The 17,352-nt window shown below is 38.0% G+C and overlaps 1 protein-coding gene across 3 annotated transcripts in view; it reads left to right on the forward strand.

Annotated features, from left to right (window-relative positions):
* The window catches only part of FBXW11 (F-box and WD repeat domain containing 11), a 123,555-nt gene that overhangs the window by 70,885 nt on the left and 35,318 nt on the right, over positions 1–17,352 (forward strand). For 2 of the 3 annotated variants that reach the window (XM_008572371.1, XM_008572369.1), the window contains 2 exons: positions 5,212–5,274; positions 8,367–8,592. In XM_008572371.1, coding sequence (XP_008570593.1) covers positions 5,212–5,274; positions 8,367–8,592 — 289 coding nt within the window. The remainder of the gene's footprint in view (positions 1–5,211; positions 5,275–8,366; positions 8,593–17,352) is intronic. The other variant, XM_008572370.1, reaches the window with a different exon arrangement.

Raw genomic sequence — 17,352 nt, forward strand, 5'->3', positions numbered from 1 at the left:
TACGGATCTTTCCTTGAACTTTTTGAAGTAAGTACCCTCTAGGTGGTACCTGAGATTCCATAGAAGATGCAATGTAGTAAAACTGTTATCACCCAGCTGAGGAAAACACTGACTTCTATCAATATTATGAGACTTTATTTTTGGAGTCAACTTTCCCAGGTTTTGTTTGGTTTTAAGTAGAATTCAGTTTAAGAAATGTACATCTCTTACACCAAGGTCCAGGGTTAGACCCTGTACTGGCCAGCTCTAAAAAAAAAAAGCACATCTCTTTACATCTGTGCTACCTAAATGCATTTGTTTACTAAAGTGAGGAGTTTTTGCCATTACCAGCCTAGGGTAGATGGTGTTAATGAAAATGCACAGATAAAAAGAAAAATTACTTTTGCTAAGCTGTTTATCATATTCAAAGAGTACACTACATGTGTTTTTTTTTTTTTTTTTTTTTTTTTTTTTTGTGTCCGGCAACGGATCGCAACTCTCAGTGTCGCGCCCGTACCGGGACCGGCAACGGGATTGCAACCCTCGGTGTTGCGCCTGCACCTCGCTCAGCCAGTGAGTGGGAACCGGTCTGTATGTGGGATCCGAACCCTCGGCGGGAGCGCCGCGGTGCACTGTAGCAGTGCGCCACCGGGCCTGCCCACTACATGTGTTTTTAGTTATTAAAAAAAACAGTGTGGAAATTGATTATTCTTTCTGTCCTTTCATTAGATACATTTGTGACCACTGGTATAGAATCTCCAAATCTGACTCTGAGGGTAATGGAGACCTGACTAATTGAACTAACCAACGAACCAAATCAGTTGTCCTTAGTATGGAAACTTATACCACTTGCAAGTTATGCACAGTACTGTTTATGAAGACAGGGCAACTGCTTGCACCTGTGTTTTCCTTTGCAGTAGTGGGAAAAGTCTCTCTCTCTCTCTCTCTCCCTCTCTCCCCCCCCCTCCCCTCTCTCTCCTCTCTCTCCTGGCCGGAATGGGGATCCAATCCCTTGCTTGACCTTGGTGTTATAACACCACACTTTAACCAACTGAGCTAACCGGCCAGCCATCTGCATAATATTTCTGAGCCATGGTTCTCCCGCCTCACCCCCTCATCTGTAAAAATAAGAATGTGTACTATCTTGCAGTGTTGTTGTAAGGATTAGAGATAATTTATATAAATTTTTTAACACAATACCAGGCAGTAATTAAATAGTAATTCTTGTCCTTTCTATTCCTCTGTGTACCTGTTAGATAAAGTATATAGTTGATCATATTTTTAATATAATTGACTAGTTTCATAAATTTTACTTGTATGAGATACCCAGGAGCAGGCATTAGATTCTAGTGGTACTTGGTAGTTCTGAAATATCACACATTGGGATGGAGTTTGTCACGATAGCATCAGTGCAGCTTCTTTACTTAGGCTGATGCTACCATGTGGACCACATCATTTTGCCATAGCAATGATTTTTGAGCAGAGACATATGTCAAAATTACCTGGAGAACTTAAAAAAAATGCCTAGGCTCATCTATTCTGTGGTCAGCTGTATATGGCTTTATGGTATACCCCTCATCCATTTCTGCAAGCCCATTCGCTGCAAGTAAAGAATCCCTAATGTCAGGGTTTCCCAAATATGAATTTACTGGCAAGGAGGACTTACCCCAGAATTTAGATATCAATATACTCCATGAATTACTTGCCATGGTGAGATCAGGCTTTATGTGAAGAGGATCACATATAGTCACAGGGGCCAAGGAAAGAAGCCCAAGGAGAAAGAAAGGCCAGGCCTAAGATGGCAGTGCTTTTAGTATGTTTTCCAGTGAGGCAAGTTTAGTAGCTCATACCCCTAGAGCACTGGTTTTCAAGTGGAGGGGTGATTTTGTCCCCCTACCCTAGGACATTTGGTAATCTGGAGACATTTTTGGTTGTCACAGTGTGAGAGATGAGTGTGGCGGGTGCTATTGGCATAGGAAGAGGCCATGGAGGCTGCTGACATCCAATAATGCACATGACAACCCCCATAACAAAGACTTATCCATCCCAAAATGTCAGTTGTACTGAGGTTGACCTGCCCTCGAGTCTAGCTGCTTCTTCCTAGATTGTATCTTTCATTGGTAGTATCAGAATAGGAGGGTCTGCATTTTTATCTGTGCCCCTTGGTAGATGTAAGAGGAAAGAAATGATGATAGGGGTAAGTGAATAAGCCCATTGGTATTTAAGGAACTTTTCTTTCTCAGAAGTGTTGGAGACTTAAAGAGGATTTCACCTCTCAGATTGGCTCCTTGTTTCACCTTAGAGACTGGATGTAGGAAACAACCTTCCTTTTTAATCTTGGGAGGCTCATTGTTTTTTCTTACCCCACCTTTGAACCTGTGACCTTTTGTCTATTATTTAAGAAATAAAAGTCAAAGTGATAAAAAAATTTATGACTCCCGTAAGAGAGTTTTCTATTCTTGCCGTTACCACTTATTCCCACAACCCCATATAGGAGGCTGAGAAAGATGATGGGGAATAGGAGAGGACTATATTGTATTTACCAAAGTGGGCATTTCCTTGGTCTCCCAGAAGCATTTGGTGAAGTGGGAGGAAGGAATTATGCCATGCTATTGCTCGAGTCAGTGTTTGCCAATATGTACTGAGCTATTATTAATAGATATTATTATAAAAGGGGGATATCCATGTCCAACAAATTGGGAAAGCTGGATTAAACCAACCAAGCCTGATTTTTTAATTATTATATATTACAGAGCCTTTAGTATCTTAATGGAGTGTATTGTAGCCTCTAAGAGAGAGACTCACAGAGACAGAAGGAGACAGCTTGAGAGTGTGCATAGCATTTTTCAAAGTTATTGAGACCCTGCGCCCCCCCTCCCCCTCCACTCTGAACATCTCATGTCACCTGGAATACTCTGGAAACGATGCTCTGGTCAGTGTAGCCTGAGAGCAGCATTGCCCTTTGACGTCTTCTCCTGAAGCCTTTATAAGAGAAGTTGAAAAAATTTATAGGATGGGGGAGCTGCTCCAGCCCCCAGGGTTTTATTAAATATAATTTTATTAAATTTATATCTTCTTCATCTTTTATCAAGCCTTAAGAGAATAGTTGCTATTTTCTTCACAGGGGTTTCCTTCTCAGCCATATTAGTAAGCATCATTTTTATGTTTTGGAACAAATGAGAGGAAGAATTAAATTTTCTCACTGTAAAGACAATTGTTACTTGTGTATTAAGGTAGCTTAGGTCAGAATAGCTCTGGAGGATTCAAAAGTTTTTAGTTTAAAACATATATACATCCCTCACACATTTCCTCTGGGATACTCGGAGACATGGGTGTGCGGACTCACTTCCCATTTCTCTTCCACTTAATTCCCCATTCCTTTATGTGCTCAACCTTTTATGTTTCCAGCCATTCTTCTTTCTCCTTGCCACTCGTAGGACCCAGGGCGTTGTGACATTGCAAGATGGTTTTGTAACTACCAAACTCAGGAGATGGAGAGCCACTGTTCTCACTTTGTTCATTCTGCTAAGGAAAACTGTTAGCTTTATTAAACCCTAGGTCCCTTCAGGATAGCAGTAAAAGAAAATTACATGGAGAGACCTTCATAAATACTATTTTTGTTTACCTATTCTCTATCACCTTCTTCCCACTCAGGATAATTTATTGCTGCCACCACTCCAACCCTATTTTAGACACTAAGACATTGCCTTCCTCTCTAGTTTGTCGTTGGCTTTCACATAGAGCCCTGCCCTCCTCTCCCCTTCCCTCGTTGCAGACCTTGGCAATATGGGGTCTGTAAGATTTTATTGAGGAAGCCAGGGGGTTTTCCCCATAGGCAGCCATTTGGGGTTGTTCTGTCAAAATCTCTGAAATTAAAAAAAGCATGAAAAGATAACACTTGGGGGAAAGTAGCATCTTCAAATCAGGGAGCGAAGTAATATTTTTTTGAATACCTGTTAAGCACCAAGCATTGTGCTGGGTAGACTCAGTCCCCACAACAGCTCGGTGTGGTTTGTATTTGTTCCATGTGTAAAATAACTTTCTCAAGGTTACACACACACTGAGGGACCACATCAGGATTCCCACTTCTCTCTGTGGTTTCAAAGCCTTTGGCTTTCCCACTGTGTCCCCCTGATCAGAGACAGCTGTGTGACCTGTAGAGTGATGATTCTTCTGCCATTAAAAACAGGTTGGGTATTTTCAAATAGATTGTTTGGAAACACTGTATGGGTCCAAACATTTTAGGACTTAAAGAACATAATGGAAAATAGGGAAAATTTGGTAGAAAGGCAATAAATAGGATCTTGTAAACACTGATGACTTAAATAGATGTATAACGTACTTTAGAATTGCTCTGGGACAAATGTCGTAGTTTAAATTTTGTGCCCCAATCTTAGAATTTTAGGTTTGGGAAGGAATCTTAGAGAGTCTGCTGTCCATGAATGAGTTGTTTTATTCCTTTCAGAGCACAACTCTCCCACTTCCTCCTCTCATTAAGTTTCCACTTAGCGATTAGGTAGGTAGGAGCTTCAAAAGGGAAAATCCAATCATGTATAATCGCCAGTTAATGGGCATCTATTGAGCGACTAGGTCACCAGAAAGAATAATTACACAGTGCCTCTTTGTGCAGTAAACACAAAAATCAAAAGCTAATACATTCCTGAGGCAAGCCCGATTGTTACTGGCTAAGAACATCCTCCTCTTCAGGGAAAAGTTTGGGGCACCCACCATGCTTGCTAGGGGAGATTGCAAAGCCATTCCAGAAAAACAAGACTATCAAGGAAGGAAAGAGAAAGGCAGGGAGCTTCCAAGGCTTTGTCACTTCTAATTGCTGATCGTTGGGATGAATTACTGAATAGCAGACATTCTAGTAAATGTTTTGTGCAATCATCAGAAACTTTGTGGGTCTCTGGGATTTCTTGCGACAAATAAAATAATGTGATGCTTGAGGTACAGCTTCAGCCTCACTCCCACAATTTAGCCTTTTTTATAAGCACGCCTAGCCTTCAAAAATAAAGACTATGTTTACTTGTGTCCAGCCACTAACTGTATTGATTTATGAAAGATGAGCACACCTCCCTTGACCCAAAATGGCATGTGTTAGCTACAAGTTGGATAGTTCTTGGGTTTATGTTGGTACACTCTAGTTTGGTTTTTCAAAATTATATCTTGTAGTTACTTAGGATTTGCAAAACTTGGCAAAATTCAAATAACCTGTTTTTCCCCCCTTAGAACACTTCAGTTATGGAAGATCAAAATGAAGATGAGTCCCCAAAGAAAAGTACTCTTTGGCAGGTAGGAATGACTGTGAACAGATAAGATAGCAGTTGACTTACTATAGATAAGATGCTCCCTCAGTTAATGTCCTCAATGAAGTCAAGAGCCAAGCACTTTTGTTTTCTTTTGTGTAGTCTTGCTAGTTTCAGAATTCACCCTAATTTATTTTCTTTTCCTTAGGGAAGTATTATTATAAATAGCAAAGAATTTTGGAGTTTTCACAAAGATTCTGAAGTGACTGTAGCCTAAAATGTTCTGTCTGTGGCCACTGTTTAATCCAAAGATGGACAGTGGTGGCATCCTTTGTCACCAAAATGGCACCATGCCACCCACCAATGCATGCACTGGTGGCATTTTCTCCTTTTGCTCCCAACCTCTACCCTTCTCTCCCATTTCTTATTGGTTTACCTTTTCCTTTTAAACTCAGCCTTCTTCTCTCTATTTTAGTTTGCCAGTTTTCCTCCCAATCTTCTAGTTTTTGTTTTGTTTTGTTTTGTTGGGGGAGGGGTGGGCATGTAAAGTTTCATGATTTGGTGTTTTCATCAACCATCATGGTCCACATGGTTTTCCCCTTCATGAAGACATGATTAAAAGCAAACAAATCTAAAGAGAATAATGTAAAAAAAAAAATGTCTGGGTTCATTTGATTTGAAACTGAAGAATTAGATTAATTAGCAAGAATAAAGTGCGCCCAACAGATTTAAGAATAAATGAAAAAAAGCAAAGTAATGCTAGGAAGATCTTGCTGGGCTCAGCAGGTGGTTGGAAATAGAATATTGAATATGTGCTATAGAATAGTGCACATGCCACTATGTGTTTTTTTTGAACATTGTGTGCACACTGAATTTTGTACCCTCCTTCACATTTATTGTCTTGCAATAGGATTCTCTTCATTTACTATTGATTTTTAAGATTTTCAGTATTTCTTAATACTTTAGCTTTTGTTTTTTCTTTCATCTATCTTCCAGTCAACTAGTTAATGATATACAAATACCCTAGAGAGGCAAGATGGTTAGGAACCCTTCTGTAAAAGAAATAACCCCTTTGCTTATCAAATGAGATAATGGATATGAAAGTACTTTGTAAATTATAAAGCAGTACACAAAAGCAACTTGCTGTCATTGTTATATTTAACTTGTTGCGAAAGCAATTATTTTGGCAAGTTATTATGAAGAAAATATAGAAGTAAAAGGGGGGAGAAATATATATATAGCTTTTTTCCCTCAAAATTAGGCACTTTTGACATTTTGATGCATATCCTTTAGTCTGTCTTGGTGTTTTACCCTTCTCACAAACTATTGTGATAATAATGCTATATAAAATTTCTGGATCTTGCCTTTTGTTCCTTAACAGTATTTCATAAATGTGTTCTCTTGTTGTTAAAATCTTACTTTATAAACCTAATTTTAATGGCTATGTTATAGCATTTTGTGTAGATGCATTATAATTTGCTTCAACTAGTTGTCTATAATTGGGAAGTTATATCTAATTTTTCTCTGTTATAACATTGTGGTGGATATCCTTATTCTTAAAAGCAGCATAGATGCCCCTTATACCTGCTAATATTTGTTACAGCAAAGAATTTTCACTTCATCTCTATTTTTGAACTCTTATTTTGGGGGTCTTACTACAAGCAAAATAATAAAAATAAAACCCTTGTTTAATGCTGCCCCCTGGCGGTGGCTGGTGTCAGTAAGCTCTCTCTCACCCACGTTACAAGGGAAAAAAACCATTCCTAGACAATGGGATGGTAAGATAAATTGGGTGGGAGATCAATGCCTTCTGACCGTATCTCTATAAATGCCCACATAACCTGCTTCAGACATGAAATTTACAAGATTTTATCAAAGAAGACTGAAGACTCCTTTGGAAATTTACAAAGGATGTCTCTTCTTTCTAGGATGGATTCAGTCCACTTAAGTTAGGTACTTAACTGATAATGAAAACTCTTGGTTCTTTATATGTAAGACTTCTGAGATAAGTTCCTAACAGAATTAATGGATATTTGTAATTCAACTCTTAAGTTCTCAGAATTCTCTTATATGTTATTCCTTCTGCTATTGCACATGAGGAGGCTATCAGAGGAGCGATGGGCAGATGGGTTCGGCAAATGTTTGACAAAAGTTTTGACGTTATTTTGTTTTTTGACAGGGAAATTCATGGGCCTTATAGCATCAGCAGTAGTTGTGGCTTGAGTCTAGGGATTCGGTGAGTTTTGGTGCTGTTGTCAGTTGCAGTGTATGTAGTTTCAGTTTTGAAAAGATACTGACTTTATGCAAGGACATGTAGGTCGATTTGGTGAGAAATGCATTGTTAGCGTAGGAGTCTGTGAGTTATCCATAAAACACCTATATAAGATGAGGAATTTTCCAGGTATACAGGGCTTACCTTGGATTTTTTTCTGAGAAAGAAGGGAGAGAAATTCTAATCTGTTTTGCCAGCAGTTTAGTAGCCCTGGGAAACAGTATGGAGGCGATTGAAACTGTTAGGTAAAACGAAGCTTTTAGATTGAATTTCTTTCAGGTTTCAACACAACAATGCTTATCTTCTCCATTAGTGGTTCTCAAAGTGTGGTCCCTAAAGTGCCATCTCTGAACCAGTGGCATAGCATTACCTGGGAAATTGTTAGAAATGCAAATTCTTGGGGTGGGGCTAGCAATCTATGTTACAAGCCTTCTTGTTATTCTGATGCTAGCTCAAGTGTGAAAATCATTAGCATAGATGTATATAACATTAACTTTCAACTTTGATGAAGTTGCCGCTTTGCCAAGTTGAGCAGTTCCTCTAAGATGGTCATCTCCAACCTTAGTTATCTGATAACAGCATGATTTTGGAATAAGCATTGGAGAAAGATGATTGGAGACATCATTTAGCTTTAGAAATAGCTGTAATTTCAGCATTTACTGTAGTGACTAATTTGAGGACACAGGCCCTAAATACATTTTTAATCACTTCCTGAATGAATTAACAAAGGAATGAGTTTGGTTTTAGGGTAAAACACGCATTTTAAGATTAAATTCACAGGGTGGAAAATGTTTCTAATGAAATATCAATTATATTTTCTTCCTTGTCAAACTAATTTTTGTTTTGTTTTGTTTTTTCTAAAATAGATAAGTAATGGAACATCATCTGTGATCGTCTCCAGAAAGAGGCCATCAGAAGGAAACTATCAAAAAGAAAAAGACTTGTGTATTAAATATTTTGACCAGTGGTCTGAATCAGATCAAGTGGAATTTGTGGAACATCTTATTTCACGAATGTGTCATTATCAGCATGGACATATTAACTCTTACCTGAAGCCCATGTTGCAGCGAGACTTTATTACCGCTTTACCAGGTAACTACTTGTCTTTTACAAAGCTGAGCAGTGGAAGAATACCCAGCCTAAGAGCCTCAGTGGAGCTGAATAGATATTTATGAAATGAATGAATGAGTGCTCTTTGAGGCAGCATTTCTTTTGGACACATACTCTATTTTTAATATATGACACTTTAGGAGGAAATATAATTTAGCATCTGTCTAGGAAATGTAGGCAGTTTCTGTGGCTAATACTGATCATTGGTCAACACCCTTGTTTCATTTAGTTCGTTTAATGAGTTAATGATATGCTTTTTATTTTGAGGTAGTGTGTATATAGTCTGCACTTTGCCTTTATATGTAATTTTTTAAAAGTATGGGATGATTTTTTCCTTCAGTTTGCATGTTTGGGAAGTGTCCCAAAGTTTAGGATGTTCATTTATATCTGTAGTGACACTTAGGGAATGGCAGAAACTTATTGGGAAAACTGGTAGGATGTCTTTATTACATTTCTTGAGACTTGTTTCTGCATCCTTTCCTTCACCACCCTCCAACCATCTCTTTCTCTCTCTCTCTCTCTCTCTCTCTCTCACACACACACACACACACACACACACACACTTTTCTGGTTAAGTTTACTTTGATTTTTTAAAAATAGGTTTTATTTTTATAGTAGTTTTAGGTTCAGAACAAAATGGAAGGGAAAGTACAGGGAATTTTCATATTCCCATATCCAACCCCTGCACTTCCACATATGCCCATCCTGTCCCACTATCAGCATCCTGCAGCAGAGGAGTACATTTACAATCCATGAATCCATGATGCATCATTATCACCCAAAATCCATAGTTTACATTAGGGGTCACTCTTGGTGTTGCATATTTTACGGGTTTGAACAAATATTCATAATGACATGTATCTGCCATTGTAGTACCCTTTGGAATAGTTTCACTGTGCTCTGCCTATTCATTCCACCTTTGATTTTTGATCACTCATTAATTCTTTTCTGTCACTCTGTCTTCTTTTGTTAATTTTCAATTTAAATTTGACGAGGTAAGATACAGAGATTTCACTCCTGAAGAGAGTGCTGGCCAGAACATTTTCCTCTGACATGGTCAGTGTAATGTGGTGGTTACAACTGTCATTCTAGAGTAAGCCTAGAAACAGCCAGAGGTGAATCAGTGCCATTGCCACCACCCTATCCCTTGTTAGAGCTACTGGATGGCTGCTCGAAGAGTAGGTCCTACTTACCCTGTGATTTACAGGAGAACGTCAGGACCCTAAGTACTTCCACAGGAAACAGGACCCAGACTCAGGTCCCAGGCCTGAAACATGAGGCTGCAAATTGACAGGCTAGCTTCTGATTATTAATCTCTCTTCCAAAACTTGTAAGTTTACTTTCTAAAATGGGAGTGTTTTAGTGTGTATGAGAATTAGCTTAGAAAATTTTGACCCTGCTATTCTTTTTATGCTGAAGTGTAGCACAACTTGCTCATTTCTTCCATTTGTATCTCTAGAAAAACAAAGTACGAACCCACTCTTTCTAGAATTACAATATTTAATTGCTGAAAGGTATCTTACTCATCGTGTAGTCCTACTTCTCATTGTATAGGTTAGGAAGCCAAGGATCAGAGAAATTGGGTGAAATGCCCAGGATCATGTTATTGTGATGATGGTGTGGTTGATGTAGGGGTTAGTTTAAAAGTTAGTACAAAGGTTGAAATCACTTAAAGTTAAATTAGCCTGGAAAATTCCTTAAATTGTCCCTAAGTATTGAATACATGGATTACAACCTAATTCAGTAATATTCGCTTTTAGTTATGAGAGAGAGAGAGAGAGGGAGGGAGGGAGAGAAACGGACATGCTTTTGATTGTGTGTGAGAGAGAATTGCAGGTGAATAGAAGTGAGATGGGTGTGTACGTGATGCAGCTCCTCTGTATGTGCAGTGCCAGAACTCAGAACCCTGTGGAATCAGCTGCCTCTCACACCAAGAACAGACAGGGTAGTTTTTTAAAGTTGTTTGACTGCACTTGTTCTTTAGAAGGGCTTTTAACTAAATGAGGCTATGCCTCCATTTTTCTCAAGCAAATCTGTTTCTTGTTTGTTTTCTAGTGTTTTGGTTTCATTTTCTTCCCTGTAATTTAGAGTACTAGGGAATGCACCTTATATTTATGTAATAGCCACAAGGTGGCACTGTTGAAGTTCTCGTGATTTGCAGGGTATAGTTAGAGGCAACCCCTTCTCTTGGGGAGTGTACAGTCTTGAAGAAGAGGCAGAACAGATGAACATGTGTTATGTATATAAATATGGTTAGTATAATTGCATACAATTCAGTTTTCATTACAGCAGATTTTAAGGCATTGTCCATATCTCTGCTAAAGTAGAATTTTGTGGTATTGAATATTACATGAAATGTATGGACCATTGGCTGGGACATGGAAATATTTTTGTTAAGATGCTATTTGTTTTAACAGGATTTGATCTGAACATATATACATATGTCAGTATATATCATACATATGAATCTAATAACTGGGGACAAGCTAGCCAAGTTGATAGTGTTAGTTAGTGTCTAGTAGACTTGGATTAAACCTGGCGTTAGTTCCTTAACACAGACCTTGCCTTAAGAGCATTAGGGGAGAAACAGGTCCACGTGTATGGTCATACATAGATTTAATAATGTGAGGAGTGACTTACTAATCATTATGCTAGTTTGGTGTTTAACTTTTGCTGTAGATCATCTTGAGTTTGAACTTTTACTCTATTGAAATTAACAGGGCCGACCCTGTGGCACACTCGGGAGAGTGCGGCGCTGGGAGCGCAGCAACGCTCCCACGGCGGGTTTGGATCCTATATAGGACTGGCCGGTGCGCTCACTGGCTGAGCACAGTGCGGGCGACACCACACCAAGGGTTGCGATCCCCTTACCGGTCATGAAAAAAAAAAAAAAAAAAAAAAAAAAAAAAAAAAAAAAAAAAAAAAAAAAAAAAAAAAAAAAAAAAAAAAAAAAAAAAAAAAAAAAAAAAAAAAAAAAAAAAAAAAAAAAAAAAAAAAAAAAAAAAAAAAAAAAAAGAAATTGACAGTTAACTTTAGACTTCTTTTGTTTGTGAAAACCATTAATTCTATAAAAATTGTCTATAGTTTTGACTTTTTAATGCTTACTGTGAATACTGTACCTGTCAGTATAGGGAAAATGGAAAATGTTTATGGTCTCTGGCTTCTTTTGGTTCAATGGAAAAAGTGATAATTATGATATGCTTTTCTAAAAATTGTGGTAAATGTTTAGTCTGCAATGTCAATTTCTGCAGGCTAAGTTTCTGGTTTGTAAGAACTATTGTTAAAGGGAAAATTCATACCATTTAAAGTAGAGGCAGCTTGTACTTCAAAAAGGATGATAAGCATTGGTGATCCCTTTGGTGAAGTGTCTAAGCAATTAAGAATTTTGAAACTCTTAACTTCCTGACCATGGTTTATTTATTTGTCTTATCCCTGAGTAAGTATGATAAACTATTCTGGACTGTAAGTGTGCCAGAGACTATATCAAAGGTCTTAGGGCACGTGGAAGACCCAAGCATAGCTAAGTCTTTAGGCTGTGTGCAGGGCCACAGACCCAGCTGACAGAGTGGAAAGAGCAGGGGTGTTGAATTTAGACAGCCCTTCAGTTTGAATTCTACCCCCTGCATTTAATAGTCATATTGACTCCACAGTTTGGAGCTTCAGTTTCCTCACCTGTGTGGAAATAATAATAATACTTAATGGGACATTAAGAGGATTAAAGACAGTGTATAATAATATCCTGGCATCTAGTGGGTACTCTGAGGATGGCAGCTTTAAAAAAAAAAAAAGCCCAGAGAGGCAGGAAACACCTGCTTCTCCAGAGGTAGTAAGATTTATTGCTAGGAAGTTTTAATTATTCACCCACTAATTTCCGAATTGATTCATTCTGACATCATATAGGTGTGTGTGCCACTTTGTCGTTTTGTTTCCTGGATGTTTTATGGAAAAAGATGTTGAATTCATTTCTGTCTGAATTCTTAGGTTGGTGTATTCCAAGTGAAAAGCATCCATTGACAGACTGTTGTTGTCAGCAGTTGCATTGTTTTCTTTTAGAAGGTTTCCAACTTTAGATTTTACAACTACATCTGTGACTGGGAAGGGGGAAGGGACAGCAGGGGTGGGTGGGGAAGGAAGTTTCTCTGCAGCTGCTCTTTGAAATGTGTTTCTAAAATAAAAAAAGTTTCTGAAATTGTATGATCTAAGCAGCTGTGTTAAAACTGGCAGTAGTCAAGGACATTGAACTGACATCACACATTTGAGTTTCATTTTGATACAGTGTTGTTTACATATTGAGCCTTGGAAATTTGTGCCTTTTAATTGTTTTAATTAACTATTGAAATTTTTCCAGACTTTCATCTGGTGCCTGTAATTAGCAACAGCAGCACTTCCTTAGCACTGTGTGTGCAGTATTATGAGGCCATAATGTGTCCTCTAGTTGCATTGGGGAGGGGGGTGCGGTGGGAGATGGGGGAGTCTCAGCATGATAGAGTAATGAGAGCCAGACATAGGTATTTAAGAAAATGCTTAGTTTTAACACCTCAAAGCACTTGTTAACCTGTGCAAATAGACCACCTTATTCAGTAACCTCTTTGTCCTGAATAGGCCTGAAAACAGAAAGTTATAAGGTCTGCATGCCTCCTGGGAGTGGCTGCTCTAAGATGCTGCTTTAGATTGCATGATTCCTATTCTCAAAACCTTTTAGGGGGATATGAGACTTATACCAAGATAATAGAATGGGCTTAGTTTTTTGCTAGAGATGTGCAGTATTTTCTCTGCAGAAAATAACGGAGAAGAAGAATACTATTTAGCCTCCTTAACGATCGATATCAGCCAAGGAGATTTGGGAGAAAGGGAAGAACAAAGATGGATATGTACTGAATACCTGTTATGTATCTGGCTCCTTACGTATTTTATAACCTTCCCAACAAGGTTGGGAAATTTCTTATCTGTAAATGAGGATATTGAGAGTAACTACCTCAGAGGGTTATTGTGCAAATTATATAAGATAATCCATTTCAAGCATTTAATGTCATTTCTGTGTTGTGGAAGACTGAGATCCAGAAAGGAAAACTGATTTTCTTAAAGCCACACAACTAACAGTTGGCAAAACCAAGATTCAACCCAGGTTATCTGACTTTACAGCCAGTGTGTTTTCCACAAGACCAAAACATGCTGCCTCCTAGAAGGATGAATTTAGGTATTAGCCAAAGGAAAAAAATCTAATCTCATAGCTATCACTGAGATGTTGCTTAATTGGACTGATGTTGCTTAATGGGACTTAATTGGACTCAGTGATTTGAAAGAGGAGGAAATATGCATTAGGGAGGGATTTACTTATGTAAAATCTTCTCTTCAGGAGAAGATCTGGGCAATCTTTTTTTTGTTGCTGCTGTTTTGAAAATCAGTTACCCTAAGTGATTCAGGTACGACCACACAGGTTCCACCAGCTCATAGACCACCCAGTCAGGTGGAAGATTTGCATACTGTTTTCTCGGTTCTTATACAGATGATGGGGATGTTGCAGCTATTGAGGCCTGAAAAGGCAACTCAATTAATGCATTCATCCTTGCTATTTGTTTTCTTAGAGAGCAGAGGACTCGAGGATAATTGATTAGGGGTGTGTTTATAACCAGTTAGGAGGATGTGGTTAGTGATGTGGAAGTAACATAAACCTTGAAAAATGACTGTGTTTTAATATTAAGTGTAGAATCTAGAAAAAGAAGGTAGATAATACCCCAGAAAAGGAAAAATTAAAAGAGCTAAGTCTATTAGCCCATGGCTAGAAATTCTAAATGAAAATATGATTAAGGAGGGCTAAGAGATTCTGAAATTTGAAATTCTAATGAATATTTTGTCAATCATAGTGAGGCACAAATGGAAAGAACCCCATAATCAACTACTTAGAACAAGATTATGCAGAATGAAGGGATAGTGCTTGGAATAGAAGGTATAGTGATAATAGAAAGAAACAGAATATTTTCATTCTTATTTAACTTACCTTTTTTCTTTCCCCACTGAGAATAATGGCTTTAAAACAAGAAAGGTAGAAAAATTGTAGTTAAGAAAGATGTTGAGTAATCACACAGCTCCTGTAAACAAGTAGGCCTAAATACATTGTATGCCAGGACAGTGACAAAACCTGTGGATGTGATTTTCAGAATATGGAACATTGAGAAGTAATTGAAAACCAGTATGCAGAGCTGCTGGGTACGGTTGTGCCCTGTACAACTTGTACAACTTCATGATAGTACCCAGAGATGGTTGATAAGCTGATCTGCTGGTTTTCAAGAACTGGAGAAGGTATATTTGGGGGATATTAATGGTAAAATTTGATATAACACTCTAGCAGAATTCTAACACAAATTTCATAAATTAATCAGCATCTGACAAGATGTTGTTGGGTTGTGTAAGCATAGATGGATGTATACAGAATGTTAAAAGCTGTTATCTCTAGGAGATGGGGTTTAGGGATTTAAAAATTTTGGATTACAAAATACATTTTATAGTTTTTCTATAATGAACACGGATTATATATGCCAAAAAGGGACACAGAGCTGCTAGTGCCAACATGTAAACAAAAAATTGCAATAACAACTTTATGTAATAAACACCAGAAAGGAAACAAAGAGTAATCGTACCAAATTCACCTCATTTCCCTTTTGGATAAAGGTACCAGACTAATAGGTTAGAAGAATCATGTAAAGATGGTAGTGTCTTCCTGTGGCAGTTTCTCCAAATGATCCTGAGCACTAAATAGAGAGATGTGGGTTGGACAGCAGGACATCCAGAGCTGGTTACAGAGCTGGTGGCTCAGTGTAGGTCCCTGTGAGTATCGATGATTGTATCAGTGATAATGTGGAGGGGAATAGCCAGTGTCGTGGGTGCTGTCCTTGGTTCTGACCCGTTTTATATATTTGTCAAGAACTTGGGATTTAAAATACATTTGCCCATCATGCAGATCTGGTGTGTAATACCCACTCTTCTGGATGGCACAAATCAGAATTTTAGAAACAGAAATGGATGGGTCAGATAAAGTTTGAAGGTGAGTTATAGTAAGGATAAATATAGACTCCTGCACGAAGCTGCCCCCACCTTTCCAACTAGCTGTACAAGTACAGAATTAGGGGAATTGTTTAGTAGATGTTTGGGGGAGAGAGGCTTAGGATTTTATTTTCACTTACTACCATCTTCGGGGTCTACTGTTGACATGACTATTAGACATTGCAGTCGTTGACTACATTCACTGTAATATAATGACAAGTGCAAGAAAGAGTAGTGGTCCCAGTGTAGTCTTCATTATCAGATCATAGCTTGGGTATTATATCTAGTCCAGAGTAGGTAAATTAGTATACGAAGGGACTGGAAACCACAGTCAACAGTGTAACAATAGTTGTTCTTTGAGTTGAAGAGAACTTTAGAGTGTAAAGCATTTTTAATGCATTGTCTCATTTCAATATTTTCAAAATAGGGCAGATATTATTATTATCCTCATGTTATACAGATGAGGAAACTGAGGCTCTGGAAGTTCAGTGATTTACCTATACACTAATCTTTTAATACCTAGTTTAGGGCTATTATACTACTACTGTTTATTTTGAAAAAGAGAACAACTATTAACCTTGTAGAGTTCTTTATTATCTTTAAAACTCTTCATAAAACTATTCGATTCTTACAGATAGAGTGAGAAAGGACAATTGTAATTGGTGATCACCACTTTTTATGGTAGAAAATCAAGGCACAGGGACATTTCAGTATTGTTTTATGTCATAGAACTAATAAGTGAGTGAACCTGGGACTTTGAAATTGGAATTTCCTTACTATATTTTCTGAGTTCCTGTTCTTACACAGAATAGACTTGTGGATAAGCTTTATTTCTTGTAGCTTCAGAGAATGTGCCTAGAACCACAGATGGGAGTTCACAGGTGGCAACAATGCTGACCATAGTGATCTTCTTCCCATTGTGAATGTCATGGCAGAGGCTGAATCTTGAATAGTTATCTTTGAGAGGACCTTTGCATTGTGTGGGAGGTTGAACCCAATAACCTCTAAGATTCTAGAATTTGTAGACGTATGACTATTGTGTTTGAGGATTTTTACCATCTATTCGGGAACAGAAAATGAATATACACAGGAGGGAGATGAAAAGATTGACAAAAATACATTTAAGCACAACTGTCTTTAACTCTTGGATTGTCATTTAACTTTTCATAAGTTTTTAAGGATGGTTCATTGTTCCACCTCTTTTGTCTCCTTAGCTCTCAGGGATTCACACAGGGCATGGATTAATGGGTTATGATGTGTTATGAGAGATGGTGAATAAGAAGAGAATGAACACAAACTTTGAACCAAGAAATTTGAGTTTCAGCTTCGGCTTTTCCGCTCAGTAGTGTAAAACCTTGAGTGCTTTACCTCTTTGTGCCTCATCTGTAAAATTTGGGGGGTCATTACTCCATATGGGTTTTGTAGGAATTTCATAAAAGAAAATGAAAATAAGTCTTTTTTCATAATATCTGACAAAAGTAGAACTGTCCAAGGTCAGCTTTCACACACAGAGAATGGTTTCCATCAGTTGTTTTATCATAAATCAGAACCAAAAGAGATGTATATGTTTATGTACTTACGCATTTGCATATATTTAGAACTTTTGATATTAAGTATTTTACCTGGTTCAGGATGGGGATCTGAACCCTTGACCTTGTTATTAACACTGAGCTCTAACCAACTGAGCTAACCGGCCAGCCT

This window comes from Galeopterus variegatus, unplaced genomic scaffold, assembly GCF_000696425.1.
Source record: "Galeopterus variegatus unplaced genomic scaffold, G_variegatus-3.0.2 Scaffold776, whole genome shotgun sequence".
Taxonomy (NCBI): domain Eukaryota; kingdom Metazoa; phylum Chordata; class Mammalia; order Dermoptera; family Cynocephalidae; genus Galeopterus; species Galeopterus variegatus.